General features: G+C 43.7%; 1 protein-coding gene across 2 annotated transcripts in view; it reads right to left on the bottom strand.

The window, feature by feature from the left end:
• Positions 1 to 1,070: 1,070 nt before the first annotated feature.
• The window catches only part of CCNE2 (cyclin E2), a 12,719-nt gene continuing 1,163 nt past the window's right edge, over positions 1,071 to 12,626 (bottom strand). For both annotated transcript variants that reach the window (XM_010189308.1, XM_010189300.1), the window contains exons 4-11: positions 11,217 to 11,368; positions 9,072 to 9,207; positions 7,692 to 7,838; positions 6,321 to 6,416; positions 3,352 to 3,486; positions 2,480 to 2,591; positions 1,561 to 1,715; positions 1,071 to 1,172 (exon numbers count right to left, since the gene is read on the bottom strand). In XM_010189308.1, the coding sequence (XP_010187610.1) occupies positions 1,071 to 1,172; positions 1,561 to 1,715; positions 2,480 to 2,591; positions 3,352 to 3,486; positions 6,321 to 6,416; positions 7,692 to 7,838; positions 9,072 to 9,207; positions 11,217 to 11,368 (1,035 nt within the window). The remainder of the gene's footprint in view (positions 1,173 to 1,560; positions 1,716 to 2,479; positions 2,592 to 3,351; positions 3,487 to 6,320; positions 6,417 to 7,691; positions 7,839 to 9,071; positions 9,208 to 11,216; positions 11,369 to 12,626) is intronic.

Raw genomic sequence — 12,626 nt, 5'->3', positions numbered from 1 at the left:
AGTTTGATGTGGGTGTGGGTGGCACTGGATGGTCTAATGCAGCTTCAGACTGCTCAGTGTCACATAAAACTTGTCCCTGGCTGTGGGGCACAGGTAGAAGCACCTTAAGAGAGGGAGGAGAGCTGAAGCACCTCATAGGCTGAGGTAGTGAATATTCCAAGGAAAACACAGTAGTTAATGCTGTTTATAAACACTGATGAAAGACAGCTCCACAGTTAGTTTAAAATACTGTTCCTATGGTGTGTGAGTGGTTGTAGAAACTAGTGGTGTGCTTGTTTCCATACCCTCTCCAGTTCTTACGTTGTTCCTGTTGGAAGTTGGTGGCTTCAACTTGAAGTCCTTCCTTCAAGGACTCTGCTTCTTCAGCAAGGGGGTAGTTCAGCACCAGGTTCTGTGCTTGCAGTCTCACCTGAGGCCTGTGATGCACTAGAACTGAAGTTTATGGCAGCCCTAAAGGGCCAGCCCAAATCCATCAGCCTCACATGAAGCTAGAATTTGATAGAGATGGCTACACTGTACTGCACAGGCAGAGTGGTTTTGGAAAAGTAAACTGCTTACCCACTGTAATACTGCACCTGAGCTCAGGGTGACTAATGGGCAGCTGTTGAGTTCTGACCTTACCAAGCAAAGAGGAAAACCAAGAAGAGGTAATACACACAAGCTGTCATGAAGATCTCCTAGCCCGAGTTCTAGATTTCTTGAGAGAGATCTCAAGATCTCTTGGCTAGCCCAAGTTAAAGCAAGTTTGACATGAGCAGAAAAAACTTAGCCAGTCAGCCATGTTTAAAAAGTTCTTGAAATTTATAAGTTAGGAATGGTCAAGAATTGAAGTAAGTCATGTCTGAGAATGGACCAAAGTAGTCCAGGCTCCTGTAGTAGTAACACAGAAGGATGCTTGGTCTAAATCTTTTATCAAGTCTGCAGGAAGACACTGGTCTCAATCTCCATCTCATGCATCATTTACTCCTCAAGTCTGGAGTAAGCAGTTAAAAATCCCCTTTAGTGTGGTTGTGTTCTGAAGCACTGAGTCCTGTTTCTGAAACTCCACAATGGTGGTGGTCATCCCCATTTCATTTCTTCTCTGTACTTTTGGGAGGGGTGATTATTCCTCCTGTTGTCACAGGTGATAACTGACCTGGTGCAGTAGATGCTACTCCACTGTTAACTTCTTCCTGTATTTTGGGGGAAGAAGATGACACTTAAAACCTGTTACAAGTTCTACTTTGCTTCACTAGTACTGTTCAGCAGCACTTCACACTGCTACTACACATCAAGTACTCTGTTAGGATACTGCATAAAATAAACCAAGGTGATATTACACAGAAAAATAAAGATTCTCTCAAACACTTGACCAGTACTCCTCATCCAAGCCTTTGCTTACAGCCTGCAAGCATTATGGTAAAACCCCTTTCATTTATAGCTTTATCAAGCAGGAGCAAGAAACAAAAGGTTGGGCACTACTGCCTATACTAGGCCAGGTATGAACAGGAAGGCATTTGGCAGCCTCAGGTGTGTAAGGCATTCTCAGCTGCCCAAACTGCAAGTCCACAAACCACCTACCAGCATGTCCAAATAATTGGTGTGTGTTTGGATATTATGCCGATCTTCTGCTGCAACCTTCTTAAAGTTCTTCAGCTTCACAGGGTATTTTTTTGCCACATTTGCAAAGGGAACCATCCATTCTACACACTCTGAAATGCTGTCCCAATCTAAGCCTAGAGGGTAGAACACAGCAATGCATTTAGAAATTGTGAAGGAGTTGCAGTGTTTCAATATGGCCATAAATTCACAAACAACAGTAAATCACGCTGCAGAAGAATTCAGAAACATGCTCCCAGCATTTCCCTGTGCCCCCATTGTGGCAGAGGACAGTGAGCACAGGGCTCCCAAGCAAAGCAGTTCTGTGGCCATGAGGGTTCCTGTTGCTGACCAGGGGAGTCTGAAGTGACTTTTTCAGCTTGAACACAAGATTTTGGTTCACACTATGAAAACATACAGTGTTGTCACAGTCCTCTATGGCACCTCAGGCAACACACAAGTGCCAAGCTTAGTTAAGTGATTTTTTTTTTGTTTTTCCCTACTTGGTAAAGGACAGGCTTGTAGGAATTAGCACAGAGGTTACCTGAATGCTGCTGACAGCTGAGGGTGGCTGGTGGCTTTGAGGAGGAAAAAGTAGCCAAATAACAAAGCTAACTGGCAGTCACAGAGCAGCAGCACTAGCCCAAAAGCAAGGATAAATCTGCTTCATTTCCTTAGCTAAGACTGTGCTTTTGAAAGGATTTCCCTCTCTTTCGAGTTTTGGTAGTGTCTGAAATAGTGGTGGGAAGGAAGCAAAATTGGGGAAAACCACCCTCTCAGAGAACAAACTATCAGTGTCCTTGTGGCTTGGTGCAAACCAGGACCCTCTGAGCAGCTGCAGGCACAGAGCAGCTCTCAAATCCCCTGCCTAACACGACCCAGCATTGCCAAGGCTCCTTACCTGAGGCTTTCTTAACAACCTCGATGGAGGTGCAGTGGCAGAGTGCTGCAGCGGCCACTGTTCTGTACTGGAAGTCCAAAGAGTTCACATCCAGAATGCACAGGTCCAAGAGCTGAGGAAACAGAGCATAGAGGATGTAAGAGTTACACATTTTAACAAGATTATACTTTAGTATAATCATGTCTCAAACTGCTATACAGACAGCAGCCCTACAGCCTACGCTCTGTAACATGGCTGAGCTTTTTAGCAGCAGTTACATTCAGCTATTTCATTTCTGGCATCAGTTGCAGTTAAGGTGGGCCTCAGAGTTATGATGCAAACCAATGTGCACTTTTACCAGTAACATGGACTTTGCTTGCACAGATTTAAGTACACCTTTAAAGCCTTAACAGCTCCAGGAAGATATTTTCTTACGTTAAAACATCACCTAGCAGCTCAGCTACTTAGACCAGTCTACTCTTCAGTAATGCCCATAGAAATTTCAAAACACTCCTCAGACTGCCTTCTAGGCAAATACACAGGAGAGCTGTTACAGGTAACACAGATAAAAGCAATTAGTTGCAGCCATTAATTATCTACCCTCCTCAGAGCTGCTGCCACTGCCTGGCATCTGCAGAATGCTGTAGTGATTTAAAAAAAAGATGGGTTTGTATTTTTCCAGTGTACTGAAAAGCAGCACATGAGAGCAGGGAGAGAAGAAATGCACAGGTGTTTCTCCTCAGAACTGGGTATGAAGTTCTCTGGCTGCCAAAACAAAGTAACAGGCGAGGTGAAACAAGGAAAAGAATCCTTTCATGGCTTCTGGGGCATCACCTCCAGTTGGGCTTTAATCAGTCCAAAAAAGCATTTTGTGATACAGTTTTTCTACCCACCTGTGCGATCTGAATGAATTTTTCCTGAGAATACTGAGGTAGCAGCACTTTTGGAACATCCTTCAGAGCATCCACTTGAAGATAGAGGTTCAGCCACGAGACGATTGTCACTGGACAGAGTTCCCATTTTAAAGCCTGTGAATATTACACAAGCAGTTGAGCACCTTAACCCACGCAAGGACAGCTTTGTGCTCTGATCTATTTTCCCATTCCTCCCCTTCTGAGTTTGCTCAGATTATTGCACAGATCCTCAAAAGACACTAAAGATTATGTAAATATTATATACAATTTCAAGTAAAAATATTCATTTTAGAGTCCATTCTCACTTTCTGAACAGGTTGCAAAACAATCAGCACAGAAACCTCTCTCAACCTCCTTTCCTGTACCTGTGTGGTTGGATCTTGTGTGTCTTCCCCATTCAGAAGCTGGTAAATTATAGAGTATGTAGCCTTCAGGCTCGCTACCTGAACCTCCTACTGGTATCTACTCATGAAGAATAAACTCATAAGGAGTTCTGGGATGGTACACATGGATCCTTTCCAACATGAAGAGCACTGACTAGCGTTGGTTCTCTGCCTGTTCCTGGACAGCAAAGGACCCTGGTAAGTGTGCTACCTCCCAGCGACAGCCTTCTGGTCTGTCCCGTGGCTCACTGTACCTGTTAAGAGCCTTTACTTTCATACAAGCACGGGAAACCTTTTCTATTTTGTGTCCAGTTCTGGGCCCCTCAGTTCAAGAAGGACAGGGAATTGCTTGGAAGAGTCCAGCGCAGAGCCACAAAGATGGTTGAGGGAGTGAAGCATCTCCCTTATGAGGAGCGGCTGAGGGAGCTGGGTCTCTTTGACTTGGAGAAGACTGAGGGGTGACCTCATTCATGTTTATAAATTTGTAAAGGGTGAGTGTCAGGAGGAAGGAGCCAGGCTCTTCTCAGTGACAGCCAATGACAGGACAAGGGGCAATGGGAGCAAGCTGCAGCACAGGAGGTTCAATCTGAATATGAGGAAAAACTTTTTTACTGTGAGGGTTACGGAGCACTGGCACAGGCTGCCCAGAGAGGCTGTGGAGTCTCCTTCTCTGGAGACATTCAAAACCCGCCTGGATGTGTTCCTGTGCAACCTGGTCTAGGTGATCCTGCTCTGGCAGGGGGCTTGGACTGGATGATCTTTCGAGGTCCCTTCCAACTCCTAAGATTCTGTGATTCTGTGATAACAACCAGGGATTTCACCCCAGCCAGAGGCTTAAGAGGTTCACTGCCCACACAACTCCCTGAGCTGGAAGGCAGGGATAAAGAGCAGAATAAACTTCCCAAAATCCAGCAGGAAGCAGCTAACCTGCTATACCACATGGAGACTCACAAGTCTATGGGACCAGATGGGATCCACCCAAGGGTCTTGAGGGAGCTGGCAGAGGAGCTCACCAAGCCACTCTCCATCATTTATCAGCAGTCCTGGCTAACTGGGGAGGCCCAGATGACTGGAAGCTTGCAAATGTGACACAAGAAGGGCCAGAAGGAGGATCTGGGGAACGACAGGCCTGTCAGCCTGACCTTGGTACCGGGGAAGGATCATGGGGCGGTTCATGTTGAGTGCACTCATACGGCACAAGCAGGACAAGCAGGGGGATCAGGCCCAGCCACCATGGGTTCATGAAAGGCAGGTCCTACCTGACCAACCTGATCTCCTTCTGTGACCAGTGACCCACCCAGCGGATAAAGGAAAGGCTGGGGATGTTGTCTACCTGGACTTTAGTAAGGCCTTTGACACAGTCTGCCACAACATTCTCCTAGAGAAGCTGGTGGCTCATGGCTTGGACAAGTTTCCTCTACAATGAGTTAAAAACTGGCTGGATGGCCGAGCACAGAGAGTTGTGGTGAATGAAGCTAAATGCAGTTGGTGCCCAGCCACAAGCAGTGTTCCCCAGGGCTCAGATTTGGGACCAATCCTGTTTAACATCTTTATCAGTGATCTGGGTAAGGAGATTGAGTGCTCCCTCAGTAAGCACAGATGACACCAAACTCTGTGGGAGTGTTGATCTGCTCAAGGGTAGGAAGGCTCAGCAGAGGAAACTGGATAGGCTGAGGTCAGTTGTATGAGGTTTAACAAGGACAGCCACCTCATGCAGCGCTACAGGCTTGGGGAGGAGTGGCTGAAAAACTGCCAGACATAAAAGGACCTGGGGGTGCTGGTTCAGAGCTGACTGAACATGAGCCAGCAGTGTGCCCAGGCAGCCAAGGCCAACAGCATCCTGGCCTGTATCAGAACTAGTGTGGCCAGCAGGAGCAAAGTGGTCCTTCCCCTATACTCAGCGCTGGTGAGGCCGCATCTCAAATACTGTGTTCGGTTTTGGGCTCCTCACTACAAGAAAGACAGTGAGATGCTGAGGGTGTGTCCAGAGAAGGGCAATGAAGCTGGTGAAGGGTCTGGAGCACAAGTCCTATGAGGAGCAGCTGAGGGAGCCGGGGCTGTTAAGCCTGGAGAAAAGGAGACTCAGGAGAGGTCTTATTGCTCTCTACAACTACTTGAAAGGAAGTGGGGATGAGGTGGCTGTTGGTCTGTTCTCCCAAGTAAGAAGTGATAGGACAAGACTAAATGGCCTCAAGTTGCACCAGGGGGGTGTTAGATTGGATATTAAGAAAAATTTCTTTACTGAAGGAGTGGTCAAGCACTGGACCAGGCTGCCCAGGAGGTGGAGTCACCATCCTTGGAGGTGTTCAAAAGACACGTGGATGTGACACTTCAGGACATGGCTTAGCGGGTATGGGGATATTAGGTTGATGGTTGGACTTGATGACCTCAGAGGTCTTTTCCAACCTTAAGGATTCCATGATTCTATAATGAAGGTTTTGTTGTTTTGCAGAAAGAGAGATATACTAAATGTGTTCCTTTCCTAGCCAATTAAATGACACTGAAATAGAAGACTTAGCAGGACAGACTTTCAGCAGGCACTTACAAACACAGTAAAGTTATTACCTTTAAAATAATAAGTTCCATTCTCACAATATCATCTTCACTGCAAGCACCATCAGTGACGTAAGCAAATTCCTGTATTTTAGGAGCATAGATTTCCTTCAAAGGGACAGAGGGGAAAAAGTGAAGATCAGAGTGCCTTATAATCCTAAGACAGCATTAGAAGGTGTTGCCAAATACTTTTCAGTCCATATTGGAATATTAACATTTCTTATGCTAGAACACAATTTTTCTTGTTATATGAAGTTACTTGAAACTCACAGGATAAGGAGATACTAAAAACAAGTAGGTTATATGCTACCTGTTGTAAAACACAACAAATACATCACAACTGGTTTAGCTTTTGCAGAAATAAATGCTAACCAAGCAATCAGAATAGCCTTTCATTCATATCACTTTCTACTTGGCTATTCCATTTGATGTAAAAACACCCACCATCCTAGTTCTCGTACAGCATGCTGTGGTATTAGGAAAGGCTTGCTGATAGGGGTTATACGCGATGTCAGTCAGTGCTGATTTAATCTCATTGATTAAAAAATAAAAGCACGTAGGAAAAGATGAGAGAAAATCCTACAGCCACTGTAGCTGGAAAATCCATGGTGCAGAGATGATCAAAGGTATTTGCCAACCCAGTAATGCCAGCTGGGGCCACACAAGGGCAGGTGTGTCAGTAAAAGGAGAACTTGCCAGCAAAACTGTGCCTCTATCAGTGGGATCCACCGCCCAATGCCCCATGCATTTCCTTGCAATAGGCAAATGCTTGTAGCTCACTATCTTGGCTCTAGGGACAACAGCTACATGGGGGAAATCCAGGTATAAACACTTATTATCCCCAATCTTCCACTCAGGCTAGCCTTCCATGACCTACATGAGACATACATAAATATGCTCTGGACCCACAGGCATAGTGTGTGATGTAACACATCATCATCATCACTGCACTAATTACATCCTCAGCTCCACTAAATGAAATTAAGGGGACTTAAATTAAATTAAAAATTAAATTAAAACAGCCTGATGTACAGGCAGTTTGAGACTTAGGCTTGGTTTTGTTCAAGTTCCAAGCCCATCCCTGAGATTGTTTGACAACTGTTGCATATTTGGAAGAAAGACAACACAGAACAAAACTACTTCTAGCACATTCGCACACCTTTTAAGTTTATGCGGTCTCCTTCCCTGCTGCTGAGGAAAGGGAGGACAGGGACTATGCTCCAAGAGATGCACAACTGAAGGAAGAGAAAAAAGTTTCCCCTTCTGACTTTCAGTGTTGTGTGCACACACCAAAAGATTCAGACACAAGAAATAAATATGTTATCACTGTCTTTTGAGTCATTCCAAGCTTAATATCCTCCTCCCTGCAACAGAGCTTCTTACCTCAAGTTTGGAGGCAATGAATAACGAGGTAATTCCTATGAGCTGAAGCATGCTCTTGTTAATGTTCTTCTGTGTCAACATGAATCTATCAAAAAAGTCTTGAGCTAGGTAGAAGGTTTCCCTGTGGAGTGCATACACCTCACACACCTGCAACAGGAAAAGAAATTAAAAACAAAAATCAGTTTTCTGTTAAAAAACTCTATGTACACACACATTGCAGTATTCAAGCTTTAACAGTAAAACATCACATGCAGAGTTTTATCTTTTGCACACATAAGCTACCACATACTTAAGTGTGTTAGGATGTAGCGCTTAGTATGGGACTGAGAAAAGTATTTTGCATGATCCCACCTAAACATGGATGCACTAACATACTTATAAAGTATACTTTTTCCAATCTAAATAGCATCCAGTTTTCCTAAAAATGAGTACAAGCAATATTGAACTGAAAGAAAAAAGTCTCATTGAGGGAAAGTTAAAAAAAACCCAAAACAAACACCCCCTAAAACACACTAATTTCTAAGTTGCTTGATTCAGAATACTCAGGGCTCAAACCTCAAGCTGAAGTCACTGGGCAGACCCTCCCTGTATCCCTACCAGGTCTGTCCCAGGACAGAACCACTGAAAACCCCTAAGTTTTTTGCTCTACAGCAAACAGGGCTGGAAGCTCCGTCCGGAAGGGGCTCTGCTGCCAGGCCAGGAGCTGCCTGCAGCCCCTCAGGCACTCCCACAGCCTCACTGAGCAGGAACAAAACTGCAAGAACGGCCATCTGCTCCCTTCAGTTGTGGGTTGTCCCGGCAGGGAGAACTTTTAATACCTGCATTGTATCAGAGTGGTTCCAGTGCCAGCTCAACAAAAAAGGAAAGGAGACTGCATTACTTTCTTCTGCTCTATTCATAGGACAGAATTAAAAATTCACTACTAAGTCAGAAAATAGTGTCAGGGCCGACATCTAAGAGCTCTTGATGTAGGCAGGGCCAGGGTGATAAGTCCTCAGTACAGATACAGTTGTCTCATGGCTTAGATACAGTCAAAGATATAAAGTTAGAACTCCATAACTAATCCGCTTATAGCAATTACAGTGTAAGTGCCTCAAAACTCGATTTCTCCACTTCCAAGGAAGTAAGTGTGGCAAGAGCAAAAGTCAAGGACTGTCACTCATGGTCCTGTGTGGAAGGCTCAGGATCTCCTGCCAGGGAAGACTGAATGTAGCTCACCCAGAGGATCAAAAGCAGTAACTTGTAACCCTTTTGTTGCAAACTAGTTTGAACATTTACCACACAGTACACTTTGCTACCAGATCTTTTCTGTAAAGGCTGTGCTTTTATTTTCCTCCTCCACAGCCATAATGTACGGCAAAGTTAACCAAAAGAACACACCTCTAAGAGCCAGTCTAGGAGTATTGATCTCATGTGAGGCTGCAAACTAGAATGTAGCAATGTGAAGTGTTTGCAATGAGCGTATCTGTTCTCCTTCTTCAGGATGTTGAGCCAGACATCTTTGGAATTACCCCAGCTATGGAATAAAGTTACACAAAGTGTTGTTAACCATGCATACACCTTCACAAATGAGTATAAACACATTATTTATAGTTTACAGATATTCAGGAACAAAAATTAAAATGCTGCATACTGCAGGTATACTTCAAACATTTTACATCACCACAGCAGCAGCTTGTCAAGATCATCAGCAAGTCCAGTTTTACAGAACAGCCAATAAAACTGAACACGTGCATCCCAAATTACACATAGAACCAGAGTTTCCTATTTTGTCCAGTTAGGTGGCTGTCCAGAGTAAAATAAAAATCAAACACTCCCCATAAAAAAAAAAAATCCAAAAGAGTTTGAGAAAGACACAGAGAGAGCATTTAAAAGTCACTCATCCATTCTTTCCTTTTCTAGCCTACCTTAAGTCTCAGAAACAGGCTACTGTGAGAAAAAAAAAAAGAGTTATTGTTTATTGCTAACTTGTACTTTATTAGCACTTAAGTCTACTGCGGAAGAAGATGCCTATGTCATTAATATGGCTTGGTATAATTTGCAATTATTGTTATTATGAATCGATGTGGGGTTTTTTTCTTAGACGTACTTCTCATCCTGCAGTTAACTAAGGGGTACAACACATTAATCAATGCAATGCTGATTTCCTGCTTTTTTTTGGAGTTATATGTTTATCTTTCCCCAAGCAGAAGCAGAGATATTAAACAGACCTGATTACTGGTATCGCCTACAAATCCTAACCCAGATCAGTTCCATTCTGCTGCCATCACAAGTTAAAGGCTAGAGAGATACTTGTTCAATGCACAAGACTCTCCATCTAAGTGGGCAGGCATCAACAAATCTCCCGTTATGATCTTCCTGCAGCAGTTAGGAAAGCATGAAGGATGCAGGAGAGTGTAAATGATCCTCTTATTCAGCTAATAGGAAAGGAGGGAGCTCAGCTTTACCAGATGCCTACCAACAAGAGGTGAACTTCAAAGACTAACCTCCTTGCAAGGAATTCTGTATCTGAACGTATCTTTGGGAATCAGCAGTTTCCAGACACTTGCAAAAGAAGTGCATGAGATCCCACCATTCATAATCCTTTCTTCTACATTGTTTTTAATAGCTACTTTGCACTAAGCTTTGCAACACACACAAAAATGTGATTTGCTGTGTATGGAGAAGAGCGTAGCATTTGTCAAAGCACAGCTGAGCACGCTTGGGAGCAACACTGAGAGAAGACCACTTGAGTTTGAAACTCAGTGACAGAGACTGTAAGAGACCTACTGCTTTGCACTGAGGCAAAACGTCACCATGCAGCATCTCCCAGTCCTGACCATGAAAACACGGTACATATCTAGAGAGGTTTTCAAAATGCTTCATGTTTTGCTTCTCTCTCATTCACCTCAGAAGTTTTCCCTAATACTTTGCAGTAAAAAACAGGACACAACTCTTTCATTAAACACCAGACTGCTACAAACAGCAACCAGGTACTTACCTACACACTTGCCTGGCTAAGAAATTAAAAAAATAAAAAAAATCTGACTTAGTCAGCTAGTCTATCCCTCTGCAGAAGGGAAACTTTCTAGAACTGTGACTGCACCAAGCATACTGCATTGCATTAGCAAGCTACCTGCACAGCAATACTGCCACAAATTTATTTGCATATCCATACATTTTCAAGTTCTAAATGAAAACTTTGCTTCGTGGTATTTTGGTCATTCTGTTCCAACTGCACTGAAAGAAATTGAGTTTAACCATTACACGCCTCTTAAGCACTTGGAGTCTCCAGTGTTAAGTTATAAAAGGACAGCTCTGAAAGGCGAAAATTGTGTCTGGTATGTTTGTAAGATCAGAGGGAAAAAAATAACCAACATAATTTGTGTTTTTTTGGACATCGAATTGTTTGTGGGACAAGGAGACAAGAAGAGGTATGGGTTGCATGCTGTTCGCTATTATACAGACACAGAGGAACAACAAATTTCACTACAGTAGTTTAACATATTTGATAAAACAGCAAAAACTGCCGCATCTGGTACTTACTTGAGTTCTGGCAGGGGGGATGGATTTATGAAGAGATTTCTGAACCTGTATTTTTTGAATCTGGAGAAGTCAGTGGTTACAGATTCCTTGTGAGGTGTTTCAATGATTATGCAAGGTGAGATGCCTCCTGCTATCGTGGGTGGCCAGCAGCTCTGCAAGGTAAACAAGGTTTCTTTTAAATGCCAATTTTACTGTGAGAGCAAGAAAGGCGAGTAGCAGATTACAGTAACAACAATATCTGTAGTGTATGTTAGTCCTTCTGGCACTCAGCATCGATTCCAGTACTGAAACCAAGACAGAGATTAAATGGCAAAAAAAAGCCTTTCACAGTCAAGACACAACACGTATAAATAAATTTGATAGATTTTTGGAAATTCAGCTTTGGGGAAAACAACTGTCTTCAGTTTATGAACCCACAAGTAACCTATCCATCGCTTGAGCTGCTCAGTTACAGTACATGAGGCAAAGGAATTCATTGCAACTAAAACACAGGACATGAGGTTGTGGTCCTATCTACTTATCTCCTCAGAGGGAAAAGAAAGGAGAGGGTGGGGGCTCTACTGTCTCTCAGTAGAAATTCAGCAACTTGCTATCTTCTACTGAAGCTCTCCAGCAAGGAGCCACCCATCTCAGCTCCAGAGCCAGATATCCCCTGAGCAAGCAGCAGTTGTGAAGTATCTCGCAGCTTGCCAATGCCAAATATTGAACTGAATACAGAATTCTAGATTACTTTAGTTAACTCTGTAACTTGCTTCACTAATACTTATGTGGTTGTTCATAACCAATACAAGCAAGAAGGGATCATATGCATGGAGCATATGCAGTGCCGTGATGGCTGACAGCCTTCAAAATGGTGACCCAGAACTTTAATTACACCCTGTGGAGTGAGGGGGGGATCCTATTCCCAAAGAATGGCAATACCTGCCCCTGAACACAGAAACTTTTCCTGTGTAGCTGTTTTGCAAGGTAAACAACATATTATTTCCTTAGTATATCTATAGCCAGACTAAAGGACCCTAAGAGTGAAGTTGCATATTCCAGCAGAACTGATCTTAACAGCCATGAGAAAAGGGAGATCCTGATCCTCCTCCTCTCCTGTGATCCTCAGTGCCCAAGTCCACACCTTCCTTCTTTTGGCAGCTTTGATGCTTGTCAACCCTCTGCTGGGTTGATCTAGCTCATTAACCTGGCAGAACATTAGCTCATTTTGTAGTGCCAAATTAGCAAGATGACCCCACATACCGCTTTATTTCAAGAGCGCCAAAAATGGAGCAAGGCAGAGGATGGAGTGCATGGCCAGCTATCAAGGAAGGAAAGAAAGGGGAGCAGGATTTCCCCCTTTCAGCAAAGATAAGTTGTGACACACAGCTTCACCTTGGGTACAGCTGTAAGTAGTGTAGCGGTACTTAC

The sequence above is a fragment of the Mesitornis unicolor genome, unplaced genomic scaffold (assembly GCF_000695765.1).
Source record: "Mesitornis unicolor isolate BGI_N332 unplaced genomic scaffold, ASM69576v1 scaffold6580, whole genome shotgun sequence".
Classification (NCBI taxonomy): domain Eukaryota; kingdom Metazoa; phylum Chordata; class Aves; order Mesitornithiformes; family Mesitornithidae; genus Mesitornis; species Mesitornis unicolor.
This window is presented reverse-complemented; position numbering and strand designations above follow the sequence as displayed.